The sequence below is a fragment of the Nematolebias whitei genome, chromosome 18 (assembly GCF_014905685.2).
Source record: "Nematolebias whitei isolate Nwh7 chromosome 18, NemWhi1, whole genome shotgun sequence".
NCBI lineage: Eukaryota > Metazoa > Chordata > Actinopteri > Cyprinodontiformes > Rivulidae > Nematolebias > Nematolebias whitei.
This window is the reverse complement of record NC_056515.1, coordinates 14390601-14415589: the sequence shown is the minus strand read 5'-3', so window position 1 is coordinate 14415589 and position 24989 is coordinate 14390601. Positions and strand designations below refer to the sequence as shown.

The following is a 24989-nucleotide window of genomic DNA, read 5'->3' as shown; positions in this document are numbered from 1 at the left end:
ACCTTTTTTGTTGTTACATACCTGGATGACTGAGAAAACAAACTTTGTACTTTGAGTTTGCTTTTGAATATTTAGAGCTTATTTGAGGTTTTTATTTGAGGTCTGTTGTGTTCGTGATGAAGTTTTGTGCAGCTAGTTTAGCAGAGTTGGTTCTTAAAGCATCTACCTTGTCCTTGTATGTGTCAGGTAGAGCCTTGGCTGTCTCTGTGCCGTCAGGGAGCTCTATGAAGAAACCCAGCGTGTCCCCCTGGCCATAGCCTGAGGAGTAATGTTTGCCTATTGATTGGTGAAAACGGGTGCCCTTTTTGCTGCGCCATGAGTAGCTGAACTTGTCGTAGCCCAGAGGTGCCTGTAGGTTACCTGAAATATAACCATGGAATAATGAGTTAACTCTTCTGACATTAAAACAAGTTCAAACACCAGTCAGACTTGAATCTTTCACCTTTAAGGTGGTGTTTAACATGTAGAACATCACCAGCATGCCTTAGGTGTCTGTGTGAATGTGAAGCACTACTGACCAAGTGGCTGAGACCAGCCGAGCCTAGCTGCAGTCTCTGGAGGCATGTCATCCACTGAAACCTCAAAATACCAGGAGCCTTTCCGCACACCATGAGAGGCTCGGACCATGGAATACCCTTTCTCTCCCGTCACTGTCAGGCGGTCATCTGAGATCTTCAACTGAGGTGCTGCAACACATCATGTAATGCATGAAACAAAATCAAATGAAACAGTATAAACATAAAACTCAAGACTATCTCTACAGTAAGGAATCTTCACAACTCTTTAAAAGGACTACTTGACTTTAAGTACCTCTGTCATGTAAGGCTAGAAGCACCCTCTCATACAGGCAGGCCCGGTACAGGTCACCAGGAATGGGTTTGCCTGCCCAACAATCTAGCTCCAGTTTCTCTGGGTCTGGAGCATGAGGATCTGGTTCTGCCAAGATGTACCGATACCCATCTTTATTGAATGGATGCTCCAGAGGGTAACCGTGGGGGGGGAGCCGCTGCGCCGAGAAGAGAGGATCACTGCCGTGGCAAGGAAAGAAATACATATTTATATCATCTAGTGTTAACATGTAGACTGAATGTAAAAGTTGGAAAAAAAAAACAAAAAAAAAAAAAAACAAACAATAGACTGGAGTTACCCTTACCTTTGAAGAAGCGACCAATAAACAACAAAAAAATAAAACTTGGCTATACTACTTGAATTTAAAGTGCTTCTATCAGGTAAGGCTAGCACTTCTCACACACTGATGATGATCATTTGATCAGCTGCACCTGGCTGCTACTTTCATTTTTAAATTATTTTGTAGCTTATTTGAACCAGCCACTAGGGAGCACGAGCCAGTGCATCTCTTGTGCTGGTCCCAAGCCCAGGTAAATGATGAGGGGTGTGTCAGGAACAGCATTGGATGTAAAACACTTTTGCCAAAATTACAATGCAAGCTCATCAAAGCGAAACCATGCCAGATCGGTCGAGGCCTGGGTTAACAATGACCGCCACCAGTGCTGTTGACAAACAGGGTGCCGGCGGAAATTGTGCTTCTGTTAGTCAAAGACCACGAGGAGGGAAACATGTCAGGAGACAGAGGGAGAAGAGGAAAGTCAAGAATGTAGAACTGAGGGTTGCAACTCTAAATGTGGGGACAATAACAGGCAAAGGTAGAGAGCTGTCTGACATGATGCAGAGAAGGAAGGTAGATGTTTTATGTGTCCAAAAGACCAAGTGGAAGGGCAGCAAGGCTCGCAGCATTGGAGCAGGGTTTATACCATATGTGTCAAACTCAAGCCCCGGGGCCCAATGCCCTCGTTGACATCTTATCTGGCCTCCAAGATGATATTTTAAATGTAAAATACTTTTTATCACTTTTATTTTTTCAGTAATCTTTGATTATGATGTCAAAAATGCAACAGAAAATGTCAAATGAGACCAATCAAACTTTTGTTGAGGAATCTGCAACCAAAAAAAAAAAGTTTGATATCTAACTTGAGATTCTGAAATTGGCTCTTAGTTTGAGAAAGGGTTTAATTTTGGCCACCTTTTGTAAGTGAGTTAGACACCCCATAGTTTAAACTGTTTGACCATGGTGTAGATAGAAAGAGAAATGGAGTAGGGGTGGTCCTGAAGGAGTAGTTGGCAAAGAATGTAGTAGAGGTGAAGAGAGTGTCAGATAGGATGATGTGCCTGAAGGTAGAAGTAGAAGGTTTGATGCTAAACATCGTCAGTGGTTATGCTCCACAAGTTGGATGTGATGTGGAGGAGACAGATACATTTTGGAAGGATCTAGATGAAGTGATATAGAGTATTCTCAGGGAGGAGAGTAGTTATTGGAGCAGACCTGAATGGACATGTTGGGAAAGGAAACAGAGGGGATGAGAAAGTGATGGGTAGGTTTGGTGTCAAGGAAATAAACCAGGAAGGACAGATGGTGGTGGACTTTGCAAAGAGAATGGAAATGGTTGTAGTCAACACATATTTCCAAAAGAAATAGGAACATAGAGTGACCTATAAGAGTGGAGGAAGGAGTACGCAGGTCGACTACATTCTATGTAGAAGAGGAAACCTGAGAGAGATTGGGGACTGTAAGGTTGTGGCAGGGGAGAGCTTGGCCAGACAGCATTGGATGTTTGTGTGTAGAATGACTGTTGTTGTGAAGAAGAGAAAAAGAGTAAAATCAGAGAAGAAGACCAAATGGTGGAAGATGAGAAAAGAAGAATGTTGTGAGAAATTAGGAGATTAAAGGGTATGGGTGATAAGAAAGAGTTTCCAGATGGCAGGGCTACTACAGCAACAGTAATTACAGAGACAGGTAGGAAGGTACTTGGTGTGTCATCTAGACATAGAATGAATGATAAGGAAACCTGGTGGTGAAAAATTGAATTACAGGAAGCTATTCAAAGAAAGAGGTTAGTCAAGAGGACAAGATCAATCAACCTTTATTTATACAGAAAAATCCCATTGAGCCTCGAGGACTCATTTACAAGAGAGACCTGATTTCAACAAAGAAAGATGACAACAATGGACAACAGCAACAACAATAAACAGTTATAAAAAAGCATACTACAGTTTTTTGTTTTTTTTTAACAAATAGGATGGCTAAAAGGAAAAAGTAACAAAACAAAAAACAGCTAGATTCCAAGACAAATGTAGAAAACTAAAAACAGGAACATGTCAGCATTGGACCCTGCCAGGTGTCCAACAGATTCTTAAAGACACTTAGAGAGGTCAAGGTCAAGAGCTTCAAATCTTTTTGTAAGATGTTCCAGGAAACAGAAGCGGAATAGGAGAAGGCCCTTTTGCCTAGTTCAGTCCTCATTGAGAGAACACTGCAGGTAATAATGTCCTAAGAGAGCACTCCGTAGCTGCACTCACGCAGAGACATGTAGGAGGAGATATATGAAGGCAACAGACCAAGAAGTGATTTAAAGATGAAAATATACCAGTGAGAGAGTCTGCGTGAAGTTAATGATGTCCAGTTAACTAGTGAATACAGTGTGCAGTGGTGGGTACGATAATCACAGCCAGTTATGAATCTTAGTGCACCATGATAGACAGCATCCAACATCTGCAGGGTTCTTGTAGGAGCGTTCATGTAAATAATATCACCATAATCAATTGAGGGAAGGAAAGTCACAGATACAAGGCGTTTTCTAGCATTCAGGGTTAGACAGGATCTGTTTCTGAAAAAGAAACCCAGTTTAACTTTCAGTTTCTTTACCAAGTTTTCCACATGGAGCTTAAAAGAGAGATGTGAGTCGACCAAGATACCCAACTATTTATAGGAATCAACAAACTCAATCGGGACACCATTTGAGGATAAAATCGGAGGAAGAACTGCTGGGACCAACTTCCTATTTGAAAAAAGCATCCCTTTGATTTTGTCGGCATTTAGGACAAGTTTGAGGCGAAACAAATCAGTCTGGATGATGTTGAATGCAGATTTCAAAAGCTGGAAAGCCTTAGCAACAGTTTTAGCTCGATAATAAACAACTGTGTCGACAGCATAGAAATGTATGGATGCATTAGGGATGTTTTTACCTACATTATGTATGTAGATTGTAAAGAGGGTGGGTCCTAAGACTGAGCCTTGTGGTACACCATTGTTGACTGTTAAATAACTGGAGGAAGTACCATTATGTTGAACACATTGCCTCCGGTCTGAAAGATAGTTAGAGAACCAACCAATGGTGTGATCTGAGAAACCGATTTCTGAGAGTTTATGACACAAGATGTTCTGATCCACAGTGTCAAAAGCTTTAGACAGGTCTAAGAAAAGTGCAGCACAATAATCCTTAGCATCCAGTGCTTCAACAACATCATTAAGAACCTTCAGTGAAGCAGTGGTTGTGCTGTGTTGTTTCCTGAAACCAGATTGATGTGGAGGTAAGATGTTAAATGAGTCCAGGTAATTTTTGATTTGAGAGTTTATCAGTTTTTCTAGAACCTTGGCTAAAATGCAGAGTTTAGAGATTGGTCGATAGTTGTTCAGTGAGGTGGGGCCTCCTCCCTTCAGCAAAGGAAGAACAAAGGCTGTTTTCCAAGTGTCTGGGATGGAGTTTTGTCTTATGGAGAGATTGAAGATGTGGGTCACAGGGACTGTGATGATATGAGCGGCCAGCCTTAAGAAATAAGGTGGAAGTTCATCTGGACCTGCAGATTTTTTAGGATCAAGATCTATTAACAGTTTATTGACCTCACTGACTGAGAATGGAGAAAAAGAGAAGCTGTGATTAACTGAGGATTGACTTGTAGGAGGGATTTGATTTGTAGAAGTTTGGTTATTAAGTGAAATGGCTGATCTTCCATTAGTAACTGTGTCAAATAAAGAACCAGAAGCAACAAAATGTTTGTTGAGACAGTTCAGGATCTCGTGCTTATTTGACACAGGAACAGAGTTAATGAGAAGTTGTGATGGGAGGTCAGATGATTGGGGGGTGCCTGAGAGAGATTTGATGGTTTTCCAGAATCTGTTGGGGTCATTTAGATTTTTGGAGGTCTGAGATAAGAAATAGTTGCGTTTTGCTGCTTTGACAGCAGTTGTGCATTTATTCCTCATCTGTCGAAAACTCAACCAATCAGTGTCTGAGCCAGATTTTCTCGCTGCAGCCCAAAGATGATCTCTCCTGTGCAGGAGGTCAGCTAGCTCTGGAGTAAACCAGGGGCTGTCTCGTCCCTTTATTCTGAACTGACGAAAAGGAGCATATATGTTCAGGAAATAAATGAAATTATTATGGAAATAGTTCCAAGCAGAGTTCACGTCATCAGTTAACAGAATACGATGCCAGTCAAAGTGAGACAGATCCCAGAGGAATGACTGTTCATTCCGCCGTTGTACGTGGCTTGTCGTCTGTCTCTCCTCAAGTTGTTACTTCTTGTGCTATTTTTCCTGACTTTTGTTCAGATTGTGTCATCACTGTTTACTTATGACCGCCAGACACTTTTAAATATTAATTCCATCGTGGGAAAAGTACCGTTTCATGACCTTTGTGGACGATCCAAGACTTTTCCTCCACCTCACCTGGCATCCATACCTCCATTTCTACGGAATCCTTGTGTTGTGGTCGCCTGCAGCGGCAGGAGGGGTGGGTTGCTTGTGAAGCTTCGGGATCACTTCGCCTCTTCTTCATTCCAGTCTTCACGCAAGATTCTCAGGAAATACAACTTTGTGGACATACGATGCCCCATGGAATATCCATACAGCTGGTTACACGTCGTGGATACGAACACCGGCAGCGGCGCATTTCCTGGTCTTCGGCGTGCAAAGATCTGTAGGCGTGGCAGGGTTCAGGAGAACCTCCGCTCCTTTGGCCACGCATCCCAGGATAACAGCCAGTGCTCCATCCGGATGGCTCTTCTGAACACTAGATCTGTCATAAATAAAACTTTTATTCTCCACGATTTCTTCTGCGCAAACTCTCTGGACTTTCTGCTGCTGACAGAAACGTGGCTGAGACCGGGCGATAACAGCGCGTTTTCTGATCTCTCCCCCTCGGGCTGCTCCTTCTTCAGCTCCCCACGTCTGACAGGCCGCGGTGGTGGTGTTGCCACTATCTATAAGGACAATTTTAAATGCAGACTTCTGCCCACCATCACTTACTCCTCCTTTGAACTTCAGATATTTGTGATTGAGCTCACCCCGAATGTTTTATGTGCTGTTGCCTATCGCCCACCTAAATATAATAAGGAATTAATTCAAGAATTCTCTGAATTCCTTGCTGATATTATTTCTAACTATGACAGTTTTTTTATTTGTGGAGATTTTAATATTCATATTTGTTGTCCCACCGACCCACTGGCTTCTGAGTTTTTAAAGCTTTTAGCCTCTTTTAATTTATCACAAACAGTGAATTCACCAACACATCATCTTGGCCATACTCTGGACCTTATTATTTCTCATGGACTGTCCATTTCTCACTGTGAAATTTCTGAGTCTGCCATCTCGGATCATTTCCCATTTTTTTCCAATTTACAGCCCCCCACCCAGCCAGGAGGCCTCTGGCTGCGGGGTGTCATCGCCGCTGTCTCACCTCAGCCAGTGCCCGACAGTTTACCACTGCTTTTATGGACTCACAGTTTTATTCAGTTGGTACTGATGTTTCTCTGTGTCCCAAAGATTTTTTGTCATTGTTTTCTGATACCTGCACTGGGATCCTGGACTCTATTGCTCCGGTGAGGTTCAGACACCCTAAACCCAGAGCTGAGCCTTGGCTGAAAAATCCTACTGCATGCAAACTCAGGAGACAATGTAGAAGGGCTGAAAGACAGTGGAAGCATGACAGGCAACATGATTCTTTGGTTTTATTAAGGAGAACTCTTGTTCTGTATCAGAGATCTGTTAATGATGCAAAATCACAATTTCTGTCTAACATTATCACAAACAGTAGCCACTGCCCCAGGGTGTTATTTAATACAATTAACTCTGTTTTAAATCCACCCACCTCAGTCTTACCTGATGCCTCAGCCTCCACCTGTGAGAACTTTCTCTCCTTTTTTATTGATAAAGTTGCATCAGTTAGACAAGCCATAGGCACACCTGCTACTTCTGTTTCAGAGTGTTCTTTTATCTCTGCTGGTTCTGCTTTATTCGAGCAGTTTGAACCAGTGTCTTATTCCCTCTTGAACAAAATAGTCAAATCCATTAAACCCACCAACTGCCCCACTGATTTTCTCCCCACCAGATTATTGAAAGAGGTATTTAATATTGTTGGTCCTTACCTTCTTCCTTTTTTCAATTCATGTTTGTCCATTGGAATTATGCCTTCTGCTTTTAAACATGCAACGGTCCGCCCCCTTCTCAAAAAAAACAAATCTTGATCCCTTGGTTTTATCAAATTTTAGACTTATTTCTAATTTATCCTTCCTCTCCAAAGTTTTAGAAAAAATTGTTCTTACGCAAATTCAGCCTTTTCTGGAAAAAAGCACAATCCTGGATAAATTTCAATCTGGTTTTAGATCCCGGCATAGCACAGAATCTGCATTATTGAAAGTTCATAACGACATAGCTCAGTCAGTTGACTCTGGGTGCCCAGTAGCTCTGGTGCTCCTCGACCTTACAGCAGCCTTTGACACTGTGAACCACTCTGTCCTTCTGTCTCGCCTCCATGATTTTGTTGGGATTCATGGTACTGCTCTGAAGTGGTTCACGTCCTATTTATCTGATAGAACCTTTTCTATCTTGCTCAATGGCTTCTCTTCCTCTACAGCCCCTCTTCTGTGTGGGGTGCCCCAGGGTTCCATTTTGGGTCCTTTGCTCTTTTCATTATACATGTTGCCACTTGGATCTATTATAAGACAACACAATGTCAACTTTCATTTTTATGCAGATGATTTGCAGATCTATTTACCATTAAGGCCAGGATCCAATAACCCAATGCTTTCTCTCTTTGACTGCATCTCTGCAATCAAACATTGGCTAAACAAGAACTTCCTGTTTTTAAATGACAGTAAAACAGAATGGATTTTATTTGATGACAAAGATGCAACTGGCCTGGGAAATTTGGACATTAACTTCAGTGACTGTGTGAAAAACCTTGGGGTGACCTTTGATAAGGCTTTACACTTTGCCCAACATATTGCCTCTGTTGTCCGGTCGGGATTATTTTATTTACGCCTTTTAAAAAAGGAAAACCCTTTTTAAATTGTCGCGACCTGGAGAAAGCTGTTCATGCTTTTATCAGTTCTAGGCTCGATTATTGTAACGCTCTGTATGTCGGTGTACCACAGTCATCACTGAGTCGCCTCCAGCTTGTCCAAAATGCAGCAGCGCGCCTTTTAACCAACACTCCTAGATGGGACCACATCACACCTGTTTTATTCTCACTACATTGGCTCCCTGTCTATTTTAGAATAGATTTTAAACTTTTATTATTTGTTTTTAAAGCTCTGAATGGCCTTGCTCCTCCTTATATAACTGAGATGCTAAGTTTCCCCGCCCGCTCCAGATCTTTGAGGTCAGACAGCCCGCTCCTGCTCTCTGTTCCAAGGACTAAATATAAACGCTGGGGTGACCGTGCCTTTTCTGCGGCCGCACCTCGACTCTGGAATAAGCTCCCACTTGATCTGCGTCAGATTACTGAACTTGGCCCTTTTAAATCAAAGCTTAAGACTTTTTTATTCCAACAATCTTTTAGTACGTAAATATGTGGTGACATTTCTGGTTTTATTTGTGCTATTATGTTGTGTTTTCTTGCTTTTAACCTATTGTAATTTTAAGTACTGTTTTTTGTTAAGCACTTTGGTCACCATCACCATGGTTGTGTAAAGTGCTATAGAAATAATTAAATTAAAAATTAATTAAATTTAAGAAGAAATATGACAGTGAGAGGACTGAAGAGAGGAGACAGGAATATAAGGAGATGCAATGTAGAGCAAAGAGGGAGGTAGCTAAGGCAAAGTGGAACACGTAAGATGACTTGTATGGGAGGCTGGACACTAAAGATGGCGAGAAGGACTTGTACCAATTGGCAAGGCAGAGGGATCAGGCTGGAAAGGATGTGCAGGTTAGGCTTGTTAAAAATAGGTATGGTAATGGTAAAACTAAATAGAGCCAGCTCTGTCTTGGGCTGCCCACTGGACTCTATTGAGGATGTGGCAAAGAGAAGGATGATGGCAAAGCATCATCTATCATGGCCAAGTCCTTCCACACCCTGTACAGCACTGTAGAGTCTCTGAGCAGCACCTTTAGCTCAAGATGTTTATATCCCTGGTGCAGAAACGAGTGCTACCGCAGGTCAGTCCTGCCCACAGCCATTAGAACATATAACTGTGATTATTTAATTTTTTTGCACTTCTCCTCCGTTTGTCTTCTTTTTTATGTACATTAGCTAGTATATAAACAGAAATGATGCAATATAGAGTGCATATATGTATATACATCTTGTGTGTCTATGTGCATACTATATATTTGTACATACTTATTTCTATGTATATGTTCATATTTTTTATGTAAATAGATTTTGAATGTTTTACTTATTTTTTTGTTTTACTCCTTGTTTCTTCCGTACTATGTCTTGTTGCTACTGTGACATCTGAATTTCCCCAATGTGGAAAAAATAAACTCCTCCTTGAATCGCCACCTTATCATGGTGGAGGAGTTTGTGCACCTGAATGATCCTACGAGTTACACTGTCTGGGGCAATTTTAATTGCCCCTGGTAGAGTCTCGTAAGGCAGATTGGTTCTAGGTGACAGGCCCGACAAAGAGTGATTCCAAAGACTCTTATGGACATGAAACAGCAAGGAACTACGTGTCCCTTGCCCAGACGTGGGTTAATGGGGACCTTGGAGCCAGGCCTGGGGGAGGGGCTCGTCAGTGAGTGCCTGGTGACCAGGTCTCTACCCATGAGAACTGGCCCAGTCAGGCTCAGCCTGAATGAGCAACATGGGTTTGCCTTCCTGTGGGCCAACCACCTGCAGGAGGGGCCATATGAGTCGGGTGCGTGAATCCATGGGCAGTGGCTGAAGGCAGGGACCTTGGCACTCTGACCGTAGTTTATCAAAGCTGGCTCTTGGGACATGGAACGTTGGTAGTGAAGGAGCCTGAGCTTGTGCGTGAGGTTGACTAGATACAGTTGGGCTCACCTCGACGCATAGAATGGGCTCTAGAACCAATCTCTTGGGGAGGGGCTGGACTTTATTCCACTCTGGAATTGCCCATGGTGAGAGGCATCGAGCTAGTGTGAGTATACTTTTAGCCCCCCTGACTTGGTGCCTGTGTGTTGGAGTTTTCCCCGGTAGATGAGAGGGTCGTTTCCCTGCACCTTCGGGTAGTGGAACGGGCTCTGACTGCTGTTTGTGCTTATGCGCCAAATGACAGTTTAGAGTATCTGGCTTTCTTGGGAGTCCTTGGCGGGGGTGCTGGAAGATGCACCAACTGGGAATTCTGTTATTCTACAGGGGGACTTCAATGCCCATGTGGGAAATTACAGTGTTACCTGGAGGGGTGTGATTGGGAGGAACAGCCTCTCTGATATCAACCCGAGCGGTGTTCTGTTGTTAGACTTCTGTGCTAGTCATTGTTGTCCATCACAAACACCATGTTTGAACATAAGGGTGTCCATAAGTGCACTTGGCACCAGGAAGCCGTCCTGGCCATGGAACACGGGATCAGCTCTTTACCCTCACTAGGGTCCTCGAGGGGTTATGGGAGTTTGCCCACATGCGTTTTGTGGACTTGGAGAAGGCACTCGACTGTGTTCCTCGAGGTACACTGTGGGAGTGCTCCATTTGTATGGGATTGGGGGCCCATTGTTATGGGCTGTTCAATCCCTATACAAGCAGTGCAAGTTTGGTTCACATTGCTGGTAGTAAGTCGCACCCCTTCAGGGTGGGAGTTGGACTCTGCCGGGTTTGCCCATTGTCATTGGTTCGGTTCATAACTTTTATGGACATAATTTCTCGGTGCAGCCAGGGGGTGGAGGGTTTCCGGTTCGGTGGCCTCAAGTTTCCATCTCTGCTCTTTGCAGATGATGTGGTCCTGTTGGCGTTATTGTGCTGTGATCTTTAGCTCTCAGAGCGATTTGCAGCCGAGTGTGAAACGGCTAGGATAAGAATCAGTACCTCCAAATCTGAAGACGTGGTCCTGATCCAGAAAAGGCGGATTACTTTCTTCAGGTCGAGGGTGAGGGTCTGCCTCAAGTGGAGGGGTTCAAGTATCTCGGGGTTTTGTTCACGAGTGAGGGAAAAATGGAGCGTGAGATTGGCAGACGGATTGGTGCAATGTCTGCAGTATTGCGTTGCATATCTCGTTGTGGTGAAGAGGGAGCTAAGCTGTAAGGCAAAGCTCTCTATTTACTGGTCAGTCTATGTTCCTACCCTCACCTATGGTCACAAGCTCTGGGTAGTGACCGAAAAAATGAGATTGTGGATACAGGTAGATGAAAGGAGTTTCCTCTGCAGGGTAGCTTGACATTCTCTTAAAAATAGGGTGAGAAGTTCAGTTATCCAGGAGAGACTCGGAGTAGAATCACTGTTCCTCCACATCGAGAAGAGCCAGTTGAGGTGGTTCGAGCATCTGGTAAGGATGCCCCCTGGACGCCTCCCTAGGGAGGTGCTTCGGGCATGTCCAACTGGGAGGAGACCCCGGGGAAGACCCAGGACATGCTCGAGAGACTATGTCTCTCGGTTGGCCAGGAAACGCATTGGGGTCACCCTAGAAGAGCTAGAAGAAGTGGCTGTGGAAAGAGATGTCTGGGCCTCCCTGCTCAAGCTGCTGCCCCGCGACCTGACTTCGGAACAAGCGGAAGATAATGGATGGATGGATGGATGAAAAAAATTAAGAGATTTTATCATATCTTTCTTTCATTGTCCCATGACTTTACAGTGATGCTTAAAAGTTTGTGAAGCCTTTAGAATTTTCCATATTTCTGCCTAAATATGATCTGAACCATCATCAGATTTTCGCACAAGTCCTAAAAATAGATAAAGAACCCAGTTAAACAAATAAGACAAACATATTATTATCATTTATTTATTGATGAAAATGATCCAATATTACATACACTACATTGTCAAAAGTATTTGTTCACCCATCCAAATTATCGGAATCAGGTGTTCAAATCACTTCCATGGCCACAGGTGCCACCTAGGCATGCAGACCGTTTTTACAAACATTTGTGAAAGAATGGGTTGCTCTCGAGAGCTCAGTGAATTCCAGCGTGGAACTGATAGGATGCCACCTATGCAATAAATCCAGTCGTGAAATTTCCTCGCTCCTAAATATTCCACAGTCAATTGTCAGCTGTATTATGAAAAAATGGAAGTGTTTGGGACAGCAACTCAGCCACAAAGTGGTAGGTCACGTAAACTGACGAAGCAGGGTCAGTGGATGCTGAAATGCATAGTGCAATGAGGTCATCAACTTTCTGCAGAGTGAATCACTACAGACCTCCAAACTTCATGTGTCCTTCAGATTAGCTCAAGAACAGTGTGCAGAGAACTTCATGGAATGAGTTTCCATGGTCGAGCAGCTGCATCCAAGCCATACATCACCAAGTGCAATGCAAAGCGTCGGATGCAGTGGTGTAAAGCACGCCGTCACTGGACTCTAGAGCAGTGGAGGCGCCTTCTCTGGAGTGACGAATCGCGCTTCTCCATCTGGCAATCTGATGGATGAGTCTGGGTTTGGTGGTTGCCAGGAGAACGGTGCTTGTCTGACTGCATTGTTCCAAATGTAAAGTTTGGTGGAGGGGGGATTAAGGTGAAGGGTTGGTTTTCAGGAGCTGGACTTGGCACCTTAGTTCCGGTGAATGGAACTCTGACTGCTTCAGCATACCAAGACATTTTGGACAATTCCGTACTCCCAACTTTGTGGGAACAGTTTGGAGCTGGCCCCTTCCTCTTCCAACATGACTGTGCACCAGTGCACAAAGCAAGGTCCATAAAGACATGGATGGCAGAGTCTGGTGTGGATGAACTTGACTGGCCTGCACAGAGTCCTGACCTCAACCTGATAGAACACCTTTGGGATGAATTAGAGCGGAGACTGAGAGCCAGGTCTTCTCGTCCAACATCAGTATGTGACCTCACAAATGTGCTTCTGGAAGAATGGTCAAAAATCCCCATAAACACACTCCTAAACCTTGTGGATAGCCTTCCCAGAAGAGTTGAAGCTGTTCTAGCTGCAAAGGGTGGACCAACGTCATATTGAACCCTATGGATTAGGAATGGGATGTCACTTTAGCTCATATGTGAGTCAAGGCAGGTGAGTAAATACTTTTGGCCATATAGTGTATTTGTGAGTGGTAAAAGTATGTGAACATTTAGGATTAGCAGTTAATTTGAAGATTAAATTAAAGTTAGGTGTTTTCAATCAATGAGATGATGATTAGGTGTGAGTGGGCACCCTGTTTGATTTAAAGAACACGGATCTATCAAAGTCTGCTCTTCACAACATGTTTGCGGATCATGGCACGAAAAAAGATTTCTGAGGACCTCAGAAAAACAGTTGTTGATGCTCATCAAGCTGAAAAAGTTTACAAAACCATTTATAAAGAGTTTGGACTCCACCAATCCAGTCACACAGATTGCGTACAAATGGAGGAAATTCAAGACCATTGCTACCCTCCCCAGGAGTGGTGGACCAACAAAGATCACAGCTTACAAAATATATTACTCCAAGAGCAAGGCGTGGAATAGTCGGCGAGGTCACGAAGGACCCAGGGTCCATTTTGGTTTAAATGAAAAGTGTTATGTTTGGAGAAAGGTAAACTCTGCATTCCTGCAGAGAACCTAAGAACTAAACTAAGAACCTTATCCCATCTGTGAAACATGGTGATGGTAGAATCATGGTTTGGGCCTGTTTTGCTGCATCTGGGCCAGGAAGGCTTGCCATCATCGATGGAACAATGTATTCTGAATTATATCAGAGAATTCTAAAGGAAAGAACATCTGTCCATGAACTGAATCTCAAGAGAAGGTGGGTCATGCAGCAAGAACGTGATCCAAAGCACACAAGTGGTTCTACCAAAGAATGGTTCAAGAAGATTAAAGTTCATATTTTAGAATGGCCAAGTCAAAGTCCTGATCTTAATCCAATCCAAATGTTGTGGAAGGACCTGAAGCGAGCAATTGTCCAAAATAAAAACTTGAAATTATACCGTAATCTATTCTATGATACTGAATAGTAACTGTTCTATATTTACATTTAACACAGGTTTTTGCTACATAATTATAAGTGTGTTGCTGTCTCCTCTGTCTGCGGTACTTCTGAATGACTCAGTGATATTGATGAATGGCAACAGGTTTTAATGTAGCCCAATGATGTAGATCAAGAAATTTAGAAATAGCTTTGGTAATGTTGTATCTGTAATTTTGCATTTATCTTCTAATTAGCCTTGTGCTACATTAAATATCGCTGTTGTGGCTGAGGTAAAAAAAAAAATAATAAAAAAAAAACAGTGAGAGTCTTCAGTGACCCCAGTCATGATCAGTCAGTTATGTTTTGATCATAATCCAAGAGTTTATGTAAGATTGAGACATTCAGATACATTTCTTACCTCCTGGTTCTCTTTGTTGCTCCTGCAGCTGTACCTTCCTGTTGCTGCTGCTGCTTACGTTTGGCTCCTCGTCCTTTCCCTGGGCCAGGGGCCAGAGCACCTTCAAAAGAACAAAACAATAAATAAAATTAACCCAAATAAACACAAATGATTACAAGATCAGTCAGTAGCAAAGGCGATGCTCTCACGCACACACACATCTGACAACTTATTACAGCAAATTAACTAGTCTTAAAATACTCAACGGCCCTCTAATAATCACTCGCTTAAGCTTTGTTCATTTTGTATTACATCCATCACAGCAGACTGTCAAGAAGGTTTCCCATTTCCATGGTATTCTTTAGTTAGCTGAAGTCACAGGAGTACACCCGTCAAAGTATTAAGTTTAAACCTATAAGGTCTTTTGAAACAATCGGTAAGAAAGTTTTGCAACACGAATATTGTTCATCTTTGTTTAAATAGCAAACTGCTATACTTAAGTTTGTCCATTCAGATAGAATTTTCTATTACTCCTTTATTTTGTTGCCTTACAACCGGTAATTAAAAAGATTGTTAAATTGATAACATCTGATCAACACAGAATGTGCAACATTTTAAAATTATTTGTATTTTTAATTATGCAAGAAAGAAAACAATGAAACTAGGTAAAAAGAAAGAACTGTTCACACAGATTTAATGTACTAATGCAGCTTAAAAAACTCTGTGGAGACACTTTTGCTACAAAAACAGTCCAGATGTCTAGGAGTGCGTCTTCATCTCAGACTGACATCTGAGTATTAACAAGGAAAATTCACAAGATTTTAAATATTCAGTTTTAAACTACTCAACACTTGCAGTTTTCTTGGGGTCAAGTTGTAATGATCTTCCTTTAAATCTGTAAAAAACATTCCTTCATCATGACACTGTCCCCTCCGTGCCTCAGAATGGAGATGAAGTTTTTCAGGTTTGTGCCACATGTGGCTCTATCGTGTTTGTTTTAAGACAGAAACAGAGTCCACTCAGACAAGCTTGTCAAAACAAAACCAGCTCCAAAATGGATCGCTGTCATCTTATAGACTTCGAATTTTTAAAAACTTGACAAAGTTTAGTGCAAACACCTCTTTAAACCTTTACATTACTACCTGTTATTAATTATACAGTACATGTATTTTGGCAAAAATATTATGCAGTTCCTGCCAGGTTTGACCCCAAGCTGCACTAGAAGTGTTATAAATCAGAGTTGCTGCTATTTGCGCTTGCAAAATTGTTCTTTAGCTCTATGAAAAGTATGAATTCTTACAAATTGTTTTTAGATTGGAGCCATTTAGGACAACTCATCGAAACACAGTGGTGTTTGGATGAGAAGTTAGCTTGCCAGTCTTGTCAGAAAGAAACTATTTCTCCATACTGAGATGGTTCAAACAGCTACAGTATCTACAACAGGTAAGATATTAATTGTTTATAACCTTTCTACAGAACCCCATTCTAAACTGACTGGAATATCCCTTTAACTACTCAAAGAAACCGACAGCACTATACACAGTGCCTTGCGAAAGTATTCGGCCCCCTTGAACTTTTCAACTTTTTGCCACATTTCAGGCTTCAAACATAAAGATATAAAATTAAATTTTTTTTTGTGAAGAATCAACAACAAGTGGGACACAATCGTGAAGTGGAATTAAATTTATTGGATGTGTCAAACTTTTTTTTAACAAATAAAAAACTGAAAAGTGGGGCATGCAATATTATTCGGCCCCCTTGCGTTAATACTTTGTAGCGCCGCCTTTTGCTGCAGTTCCAGCTGCAAGTCTCTTGGGGTATGTCTCTATCAGTTTTGCACATGGAGACACTGAAATTCTTGCCCATTCTTCTTTGCAAAACAGCTCGAGCTCAGTGAGGTTGGATGGAGAGCGTTTGTGAATAGCAGTCTTCAGCTCTTTCCACAGATTCTCGAATGGATTCAGGTCTGGACTTTGACTTGGCCATTCCAACACCTGGATACGTTTATTTGTGAACCATTCCATTGTAGATTTGGCTTTATGTTTTGGATCATTGTCTTGTTGGAAGATAAATCTCCGTCCCAGTCTCAGGTCTCTTGCAGACTCAAACAGGTTTTCTTCCAGAATGGTCCTGTATTTGGCCCCATCTATCTTCCCTGTCCCTGCTGACGAAAAGCAGGCCCAAACCATGATGCCGCCACCACCATGTTTGACAGTGGGGATGGTGTGTTCAGGGTGATGAGCTGTGTTGCTTTTACGCCAAACATATAATTTTGCATTGTGGCCAAACAGTTGGATTTTGGTTTCATCTGACCAGAGCACCTTCTTCCACATGTTTGGTGTGTCTCCCAGGTGCTTGTGGCAAACTTTAAACAACACATTTTATGGATATCTTTGAGAAATGGCTTTCTTCTTGCCACTCTTTCATAAAGGCCAGATTTGTGCAGTGTACGACTGATTGTTGGCCTATAGACAGCCTCTCCCACCTCAGCTGTAGATCTCTGCAGTTCATCCAGAGTGATCATGGGCCTCTTGGCTGCATCTCTGATCAGTCTTCTCCTTGTTTGAGATGAAAGTTTAAAGGGACGGCCGGGTCTTGGTAGATTTGCAGTGGTCTGATACTCCTTCCATTTCAATATGATTGCTTGCACAGTGCTCCTTGGAATGTTTAAAGCTTGGGAAATATTTTTGTATCCAAATCCGGCTTTAAACTTCTCCACAACAGTATCTCGGACCTGCCTGGTGTGTTCCTTGGTCTTCATGATGCTCTCTGCTCTTTGAATAGAACCCTGAGACTATCACAGAGCAGGTGCATTTATACGGAGACTTGATTACACACAGGTGGATTCTATTTATCATCATCAGTCATTTGGGACAACATTGGATCATTCATAGATCCTCACTGAACTTCTGGAGTGAGTGTGCTGCACTGAAAGTAAAGGGGCCGAATAATATCGCACGCCCCACTTTTCAGTTTTTTATTTGTTAAAAAAGTTTGACACATCCAATAAATTTCATTCCACTTCACGATTGTGTCCCACTTGTTGTTGATTCTTCATAAAAAATGTAAATTTTATATCTTTGTTTGAAGCCTCAAATGTGGCAAAAAGTTGAAAAGTTCAAGGGGGCCGAATACTTTCGCAAGGTACTGTAGTAACTAAGAATGAGAGAACATCTGAATAGTATTTTCTTTAGTAAAAATTATATATACAGTTTCAGTTATCAGTTTTTTAAAAGGCTCATTACAAACATGTTAATTAAAGTACAGCTTGTAATGCAACAACGATGGAAAACTTTTGCAGGGCAATGCTTTGACACAACAAGCTGACATTTTATGTCTTACTAATGATAACGCCATTAGAGCCTGCCACTGAACACAAACGCACACGCACACACACAATGAGCAAAAGCAGGTTATCAGGTCCACAGGGGGAGGGGAGCGAGCAAAAAAGGCAGGAATTAATTAGCATGGCATTTTACCAAACACCATCAGTCTCTGATGTTACCTCTTCAATGTCACACCGCCATTTGTTCAGTCTGTATGGCTAACTTCTAATTTAAATATAAAAGTCTACTAAAATTAACTCTGGCAGGGTCTCACTTTAGAAAATCATCAAATTTTAGATATTTAAAGAGAATTAAGAAAGCAACACACAAGAGACAGTGTGATTTTTTGAAAAGGGCCACTAACAACTGAACAATTTATTATCAACTGAACTAAACACACTGAACAAAAATATAAACGTAACACTTTTGTATTTGCTCCCATTGTTCATGAGCTGAACTCAAAGATCTAAGACTTTTTCTGTGTTTACAACAGGACTTTTCCTCTCAAATATTGTTCAGAAATGTGTGTAACTCTGTGTTAGTGAGCACTTCTCCTTTGCCAAGATAATCCATCCACCTCATAGATGAGGCAGATCAAGATGCTGATTAGACAGCATGATTAGTGCAAAGGTGTGCATTAGGTTGACCACAAAAAAAGGTCACTCTAGAATGTGCAGTTTTACTATATCGTGGAGGGACCAGTCAGTATCTGGTGTGACCATCATTTGCCTCATGCAGTGCTACACATCTCCTTCACATAGAGTTGATCAGGTTATTGATTGTGGCCTGTGGAGTGTTGGACCACTTCTCTTCAATGTCTGTGTGAAGTTGCTGGACAAGTGGTAATATATGCTGATCCAGAGCTTCCCAAACATGCTCAATGGGTGACATGTCTGGTGAGTATCCTGGCCATGCAAGAACTAGCATGTTTTCAGCTTCCAAGAATTGTGTACAGGTCCTAGCAACATGTGGCAGTGCATTACAGAAAAGAATGGGAGGCAGATCTTTCAGTTTTCAGGCTCCTCTCTTGTGGAACCAAATTCCAGTTTCTGTCCATGAGGCTGACACATTGTCCAGTTTTAAGACTGGGATTAAGACTTTCTTTTTGATAAATCCTATAGTTAGGGTCGGCTTGGGTTTCCTGAGCTATCCCTTAGTTATGCTGATATAGGCTTAGACTGCTGGAGGACAAACTGACCACACTTTTTCACTCTGCTACTGTCTTTACTCACTCTGCTCAACCTGTTTTGTATTTGTAATTATTTTTTCTATCCTTAACATGAATTTTTGTCTTTCAGGTACACCTGGACCTATTTTTGGACCCAACACTCTGTGTTCGTTTGTCTCTCCTTTCTGTCCTCTCAAACCAGTCAGTCAAAGCAGATGGCTGCTTGTCCTGAGCCTGGTTCTGCTGGAGGTTTCTTCTTTTTAAAAGGGAGTTTTTCCTTTCCACTGTTGCCACAGTGCTTGCTCAGAATGGGAGACTGTGATGAAGTGAAGATTCAACTTGTCTGCTGATTCCTTAAATAGAGAACTTTACTAATTGGCTTTTTTATGTATGTGAATTTTCCTGTAAAGTGCCGAGTCAACTTTGTTGTGATTTGGCGCTATATAAATAAACTGAATTGAAAATTGAATTATCATGCTGCAACATGGGCAGCACGGTGGCACAACTGGTAGAGCTGCTGTCTCTCAGTGAGCAGGTCCCTGGTTCAAATCCTGGTCTGGGGGCCTTTCTGTGTGGAGTTTGCATGTTCTCTCCGTGCATGCGTGGGTTTTCTCCAGGTACTCCAGTTTCCTCCCACAGACCAAAAACATGCATGTTAGACTGACTGGTAACTCTAAATTGTCCCTAGGTGTGAGAGAGAGAGAGTGAATGGTTGTTTGTCTCTTGTGTCCCTGTGATGGACTGGAGACCTGTCCATGGTGTACCCCGCCCCTCGCACAGTGACTGCTGGACATGGGCACTGGCAACCCCCGTGAACCAAAATGGAAGAAGCGGGTAAAAGATAATTGATGGATGGATGCTGCAACATGAGTTAATGGTCATGGATGAATGGTCCAACAATGGGCCTCTGGATCTAGTCACTGTATCTTTGTGCATTCAAAATGCCATCAATAAAATGCTACCGTGTTTGTTGTCCATAACATATGCCTTCCTGAATACCAAAACCCCACCGCCACCATGGGCCACTCGATTCACAACGCTGACATCAGCAAACCGCTCACCCACACAAAACCATATGTCTGCCATCTGCCCTGTACAGTGAACACCGGGATTCATCTGTGAGGAGATCGCCTCTCCAACGTGCCATACGCCATAGAGTTTGAGAATTTGCCCAGTCAAGCCAGTTACAACGATGAACTGCAGTCAGGTGGGGACCCCGATGAGGACTCTTTGTGCAAAAATTCTTTGGTTATTCAAACCAATTGTTGCAGCAGTTGTCCAGGTGGCTGGACTCAGATGATCTTGGAGGTGAAGATGCTGGATGTGGAGGTCCTGGGCTGGTGTATTTAAATGTGGATTGTGGTTGTGAGGTTGGTTGGATGTACTGCCAAATTCCCTGGAACACTTTTGGAAATGGCTTATGGTAGAGAAATGAACATTCAGTTCACAGGCAACAGATCTGGTGGACATTCCTGCAGTCAGCATGCCAACTGCACGCTCCCTCAAAACCTGTGAAATCTGTGTCATTGTGCTGTGTGATAAAACTGCACATTCTAGAATGACCATTTATTGTGGTCAGCCTATGGCATACCTGTGCACTAATCATGCTGTAAGCAGCATCTTGATCTGCCTCACCTGTGAGGTGGATGGATAATCTCTACAAAAGGCGAAGTGCTTACTAACACAGCGTTACACAAATGTGTGAACAATATTTGAGAGGAAAAGGCCTGTTGAGTCTAAGGTTGTTTTCACACCTGATAGTCCAGTAGACTCGGTTCGGGACCAATATTCATGAACTTTTGTTTACATTTGAGCTGGTGCGTTTGCATTCACACTGCACTGTGCAGACGAGCCAACCTATTGAACCAACCTATTACCCCGCTTGCCTGTGGGGGCGCTGCACCAAGAACTACTGAAAGAAACAACACAAAAACCTCTGAAGACACTTCTTCTTCTGGAAATAAAAATAAAAACGGAGTGGCATCAAAATATCCTGATGCATGCTCAATAATCCAGGTAGAAAAATCTAAAAAAGTTAAATCTGGTCCTCTGGACATTCAAAAAAACAAAACAAAGCAAAACAACAAAAAAATGTAGAAACTTCGGATGAAAGACGAAACGTTTCTACATTTTTTTGTTGTTTTGCTTTATTTTGTTTTTTTTGAATGTCCAGAGGACCAGATTTAACTTTTTTATGAGTGACATCAAGTTTTAGCAGTTTTAGGAGTTATATTTTGTCATTTTTCAAAAATGGACTCAGCATGAGCAGAAGATGAGGCAGAAAACCATGGAGAATGTTGTTTTTCACACAAGGCAGCTGACGGCTCCATATAAGATAAGAGAAATGCATGTTTATTTGCCCTGCGCTGTCCTCCACTTCTCGCTTATGGAGCGGGGCTCGGTCTGTTTACATTCACACTGTACTCGAACCGCGCTGGAGTTCTCTTCCACCGGACCGAGACCTAGGATTTAGCCTGGGCCAGAGTTTGCCTTTTTGTTCCGTGACAGAGTTTGATGGCGCATTCACACCTCCCCAAACGAACCGGACTTTCTAGGAAAACGAGCTAGAGTTCGATTAAAGCGGACTAAACAGGGCTGGTGTGAATACACCCTAAAGAAAAAGTCTTAGACCTTTGAGTTCAGCTCTTCAAAATTGGAGTCAAAAACAAAAGTGTTACGTTTGTATTTTTGTTCAGTGTATTTAATGGCTGAGAATGATAATTTGCTTCAAAAAGTAAACCTAATGTTTTTAATCAGTTAGTCCAACATCATGCTGAAGTAAGTAATCTTGTTAAATTTTCTGGTATTTCTAAAATGTTTGAATAAAAAGGAACAGGAGCTGCAATAAGAAAATTTATTCACCTTCATAGGTAACAGATTTTGGCAGATTTAACTAATTGAAACACTGGCTTTCAAATGTGAAAAATGTTAGTTTGGACCTCAGAATAAATGAAATGAAATTTAAATTTTTGAAAATGAAATTTAATGGTTCTAATGTTATTTTACAAACAAATCTGCAACCAAGGAAAAGTGAAGAGGGTGAGACTAATAAGTATTGGTAAAAGCCATCTGCAAATCAGAAATGGCACTCTGAACTCAAGTGGACTTCACGTTGAAGAGCAGACTGCCATTTCAGTCGGGAGAGACTCTGGAGGGTTTCAGACCCTGTTAGCAGTCAGCCGGGGACGTGAAAAGTATATTCACCAATGGGGGGAGGTAAGCCTTTTTTTGTGAAGGAGGAGGAGCACCAAAGAGATGCAGAGAGCAGACAAGAATACAACTGCACATGGATAAAGTTGCCCACAAGATGCTTGTTCAGAATCAGTTTGGTTAGAGAGGAGTTCAGGGAAAAAAAAGCAAACTGGAGGGGAACTGAAACCTCAGGGCCAACTTCTATCCAGAGGGTTAACAAGACACAAAACACACTGATAAGCTTCAGGGACCAAAATACCACATATTCACCTGAGAAAGTAGATCCACCTGGAAAACAATGCACACAATCACTATGGTCAACACATTTCTAAATCCAAGTCATGTCAGCTGATTTTACACCAAACTTTAATTCATTACCCAGCACAGTCTTGGAGTCTTTTGTTGCCAGTTTAAAAAGTAAAATGCAAACTATATCTTCATCCAAACAGAATATAAATTTATTTTATTTAGCCAAACATTTCAAAAGCTAAACCAAAATAAAACCACCAAAGTTGGCAGCTCATCCACTCACTGGGTAGCTTGTGTTAGAACAAGCAGCAAACCTTTGACTCTATAGTAAAGTGCTATGTGTTGTCATCAATGTATGTTCCCATACAATGGCAAAATTAATTCTCTACATTTAACTCATCGCACCTGGGATGCACCCGGGTGGGGCAGTGGGCAGCTATGTAAGCGCCCGGGGCGCAATTGGGGATTGGGTGTCTTGCTCAGAGACCCAACGACATGTGGGGATGGCTGGGGATCAAGCCTGGGACCTATAGGTCCCAGGTCGGCCCTGCCTCTACCCCATCTCTGCCCCCATGGGCTTTACATTGAAAATAGAGTACTGTACAGTGGTCCCTCGATTATTGCAAGGGTTACATTCCCCATGATAAGTGAAAAGCCGCGAAGTAGGAATAGCAGTACAAGTAGTAAGGCGTTTTAAACTCTTCCCACTCTTGCAATATTCTAAACAATGTTTCAAAACGCTCTAAAAGAGCACAGAATGTCATGATTTTAGCTCTGCCTCCTCTGCTATCAGCTGCCTGCATGCGTTCTTAGTCATGTCCACTTCTCCACGCTGCACAGACAACAGCTGATCAGCTGCAGAAGGAAGTTTATCCTGCAGTGTGGGCTGCACAAATGTGCAGCAGGTGCTAAACAATTTTAAACAACTAATTTTAAATAAAAATTTCATGCTGATTGTGCGGCTCATCCATCAGTCAGCCAATTGTGTGTCATGTCCAATCTTATTTTGAAAAACCGCAATAGAGCGAGTCCGCGATAAATGAACCACGACGTAGCGAGGGACTACTGTACAGTGAAAAAGTTATTTTCTTTTTGTCAGTCATGTCAGAGCATACATAGAGTCATTACACAGTGTGTGAAATATTTCAAGCCTTTATTTCTTGTAAATTTGATGATGTCGGCTTAAAAAAAAATGAAAAAACAAAATTAGAATATTACACAGGCAGCTTTGTCAGTGTGGGCAGGAACCAAGTCCTGCTGGAAAATGAAATCAGCATCTCCATAAAGTTCGTCAGCAGAAGGAAGCATGAAGTCCCTAAAATGTCCTGGTAGATGCTGCGTTGACTGTGGACTTCTAAAAACACAATGGTCCAGAACCAGCAGAGGACATGGACCCAAACCATCACTGACTGTGGAAACTTCATTGTGGACTTCAGTAACATGGATTCGGGACCTCTCCACTCTTCCTCCAGACTCTGGGACCTTGATTTACAAATGACATGAAAATGTACCTTCATCTGAAAAGAGGACATTGGACCGCTGAGCCACAAACCAGTTCTTTGGCTCCTCTGCGAGGTAAGATGCTTCTGGTGTTGTCTCTGGTTCAGAAGTGACTTGATTTCAGGAATACGACATTTGTTTAGGAATAAATTAGCTGATTAGGGTGTGACACCATGAGTGTCCAATACTAAACTTCTTCACAATTCTCTAATTTTCTGAGACATTGAATTGTGGGATTTTAGGAATATTTCTTGGACCTTCTCAATCCCACCAGCACATCTTCCATGGAGGAAGCTGAGTTGGGGGACTTTGGGGTTGGTCTGTCCATAACCATGACTGAGATGGCTGAGGTAGTTAAAAAGCACTGCGGCTGCAGGGCTCAGAGGGTGGTAAGATCCACTCCGATTTCCTGAAGGCTCTAGATGTTGTGGGACTGTCTTGGTTGACACACATTTGCAACATTGCATGGACATTGAGGGCGGGCTGTTCAGTCCCTATACAAGCGGTGCGAGAGCTTGGTTCACAATGCTTAGTAAGTTGGACCCCTTCAGGGTGGGAGTCGGACTATGCCAGGACTGCCCGTTGTCACGGATTCTGTTCATAACTTTTATGGACAGAATTTCTTGGTGCAGCCAGGGGGCAGGAGTCTGGTTTGGTGCCCTCTGGATTCCATCTGTGCTCTTTGCAGATGATGTGGTCCTATTGGTGTTATCGTGCCGTGATCTTCAGCTCTCACTGGAACGGTTCGCAGACGAGTGTGAAGCGGCTGGGATGAGAATCAGCACCTCAAAATCTGAGGCCATGGTCCTCAGTTGGAAAAGTGTGGATTACTCTTTTCAGGTCGAGGGTGAGGTTCTGCCTCAAGTGGAGGAGTTCAAGTATCTCGGGGTTTTGTTCACGAGTGAGGGAAGAATGGAGTGTAAGAAGAGAGCTGAGCTGTAGGGCAAATCTCCCTGTTTACTGGTTGGTCTATATTCCTTCCCTCACCTATGGTCATGAGCTCTGGGTAGTGACCGAAAGAATGAGATCGTGGATACAGGCAGTTGAAATGAGTTTCTAGGGAGAGAAGTTCAGTTAT

The 24989-nt window shown here is 42.5% G+C and overlaps 1 protein-coding gene across 1 annotated transcript in view; it reads right to left on the bottom strand.

Moving 5' to 3' along the window:
- Nucleotides 1-91: 91 nt before the first annotated feature.
- Nucleotides 92-24989, bottom strand: part of ash2l (ash2 like, histone lysine methyltransferase complex subunit) — a 38506-nt gene continuing 13608 nt past the window's right edge. The window contains exons 9-13 of the mRNA XM_037692574.1: nucleotides 22433-22450; nucleotides 14498-14597; nucleotides 811-1028; nucleotides 519-686; nucleotides 92-360 (exon numbers count right to left, since the gene is read on the bottom strand). Coding sequence (XP_037548502.1) covers nucleotides 92-360; nucleotides 519-686; nucleotides 811-1028; nucleotides 14498-14597; nucleotides 22433-22450 — 773 coding nt within the window. The remainder of the gene's footprint in view (nucleotides 361-518; nucleotides 687-810; nucleotides 1029-14497; nucleotides 14598-22432; nucleotides 22451-24989) is intronic.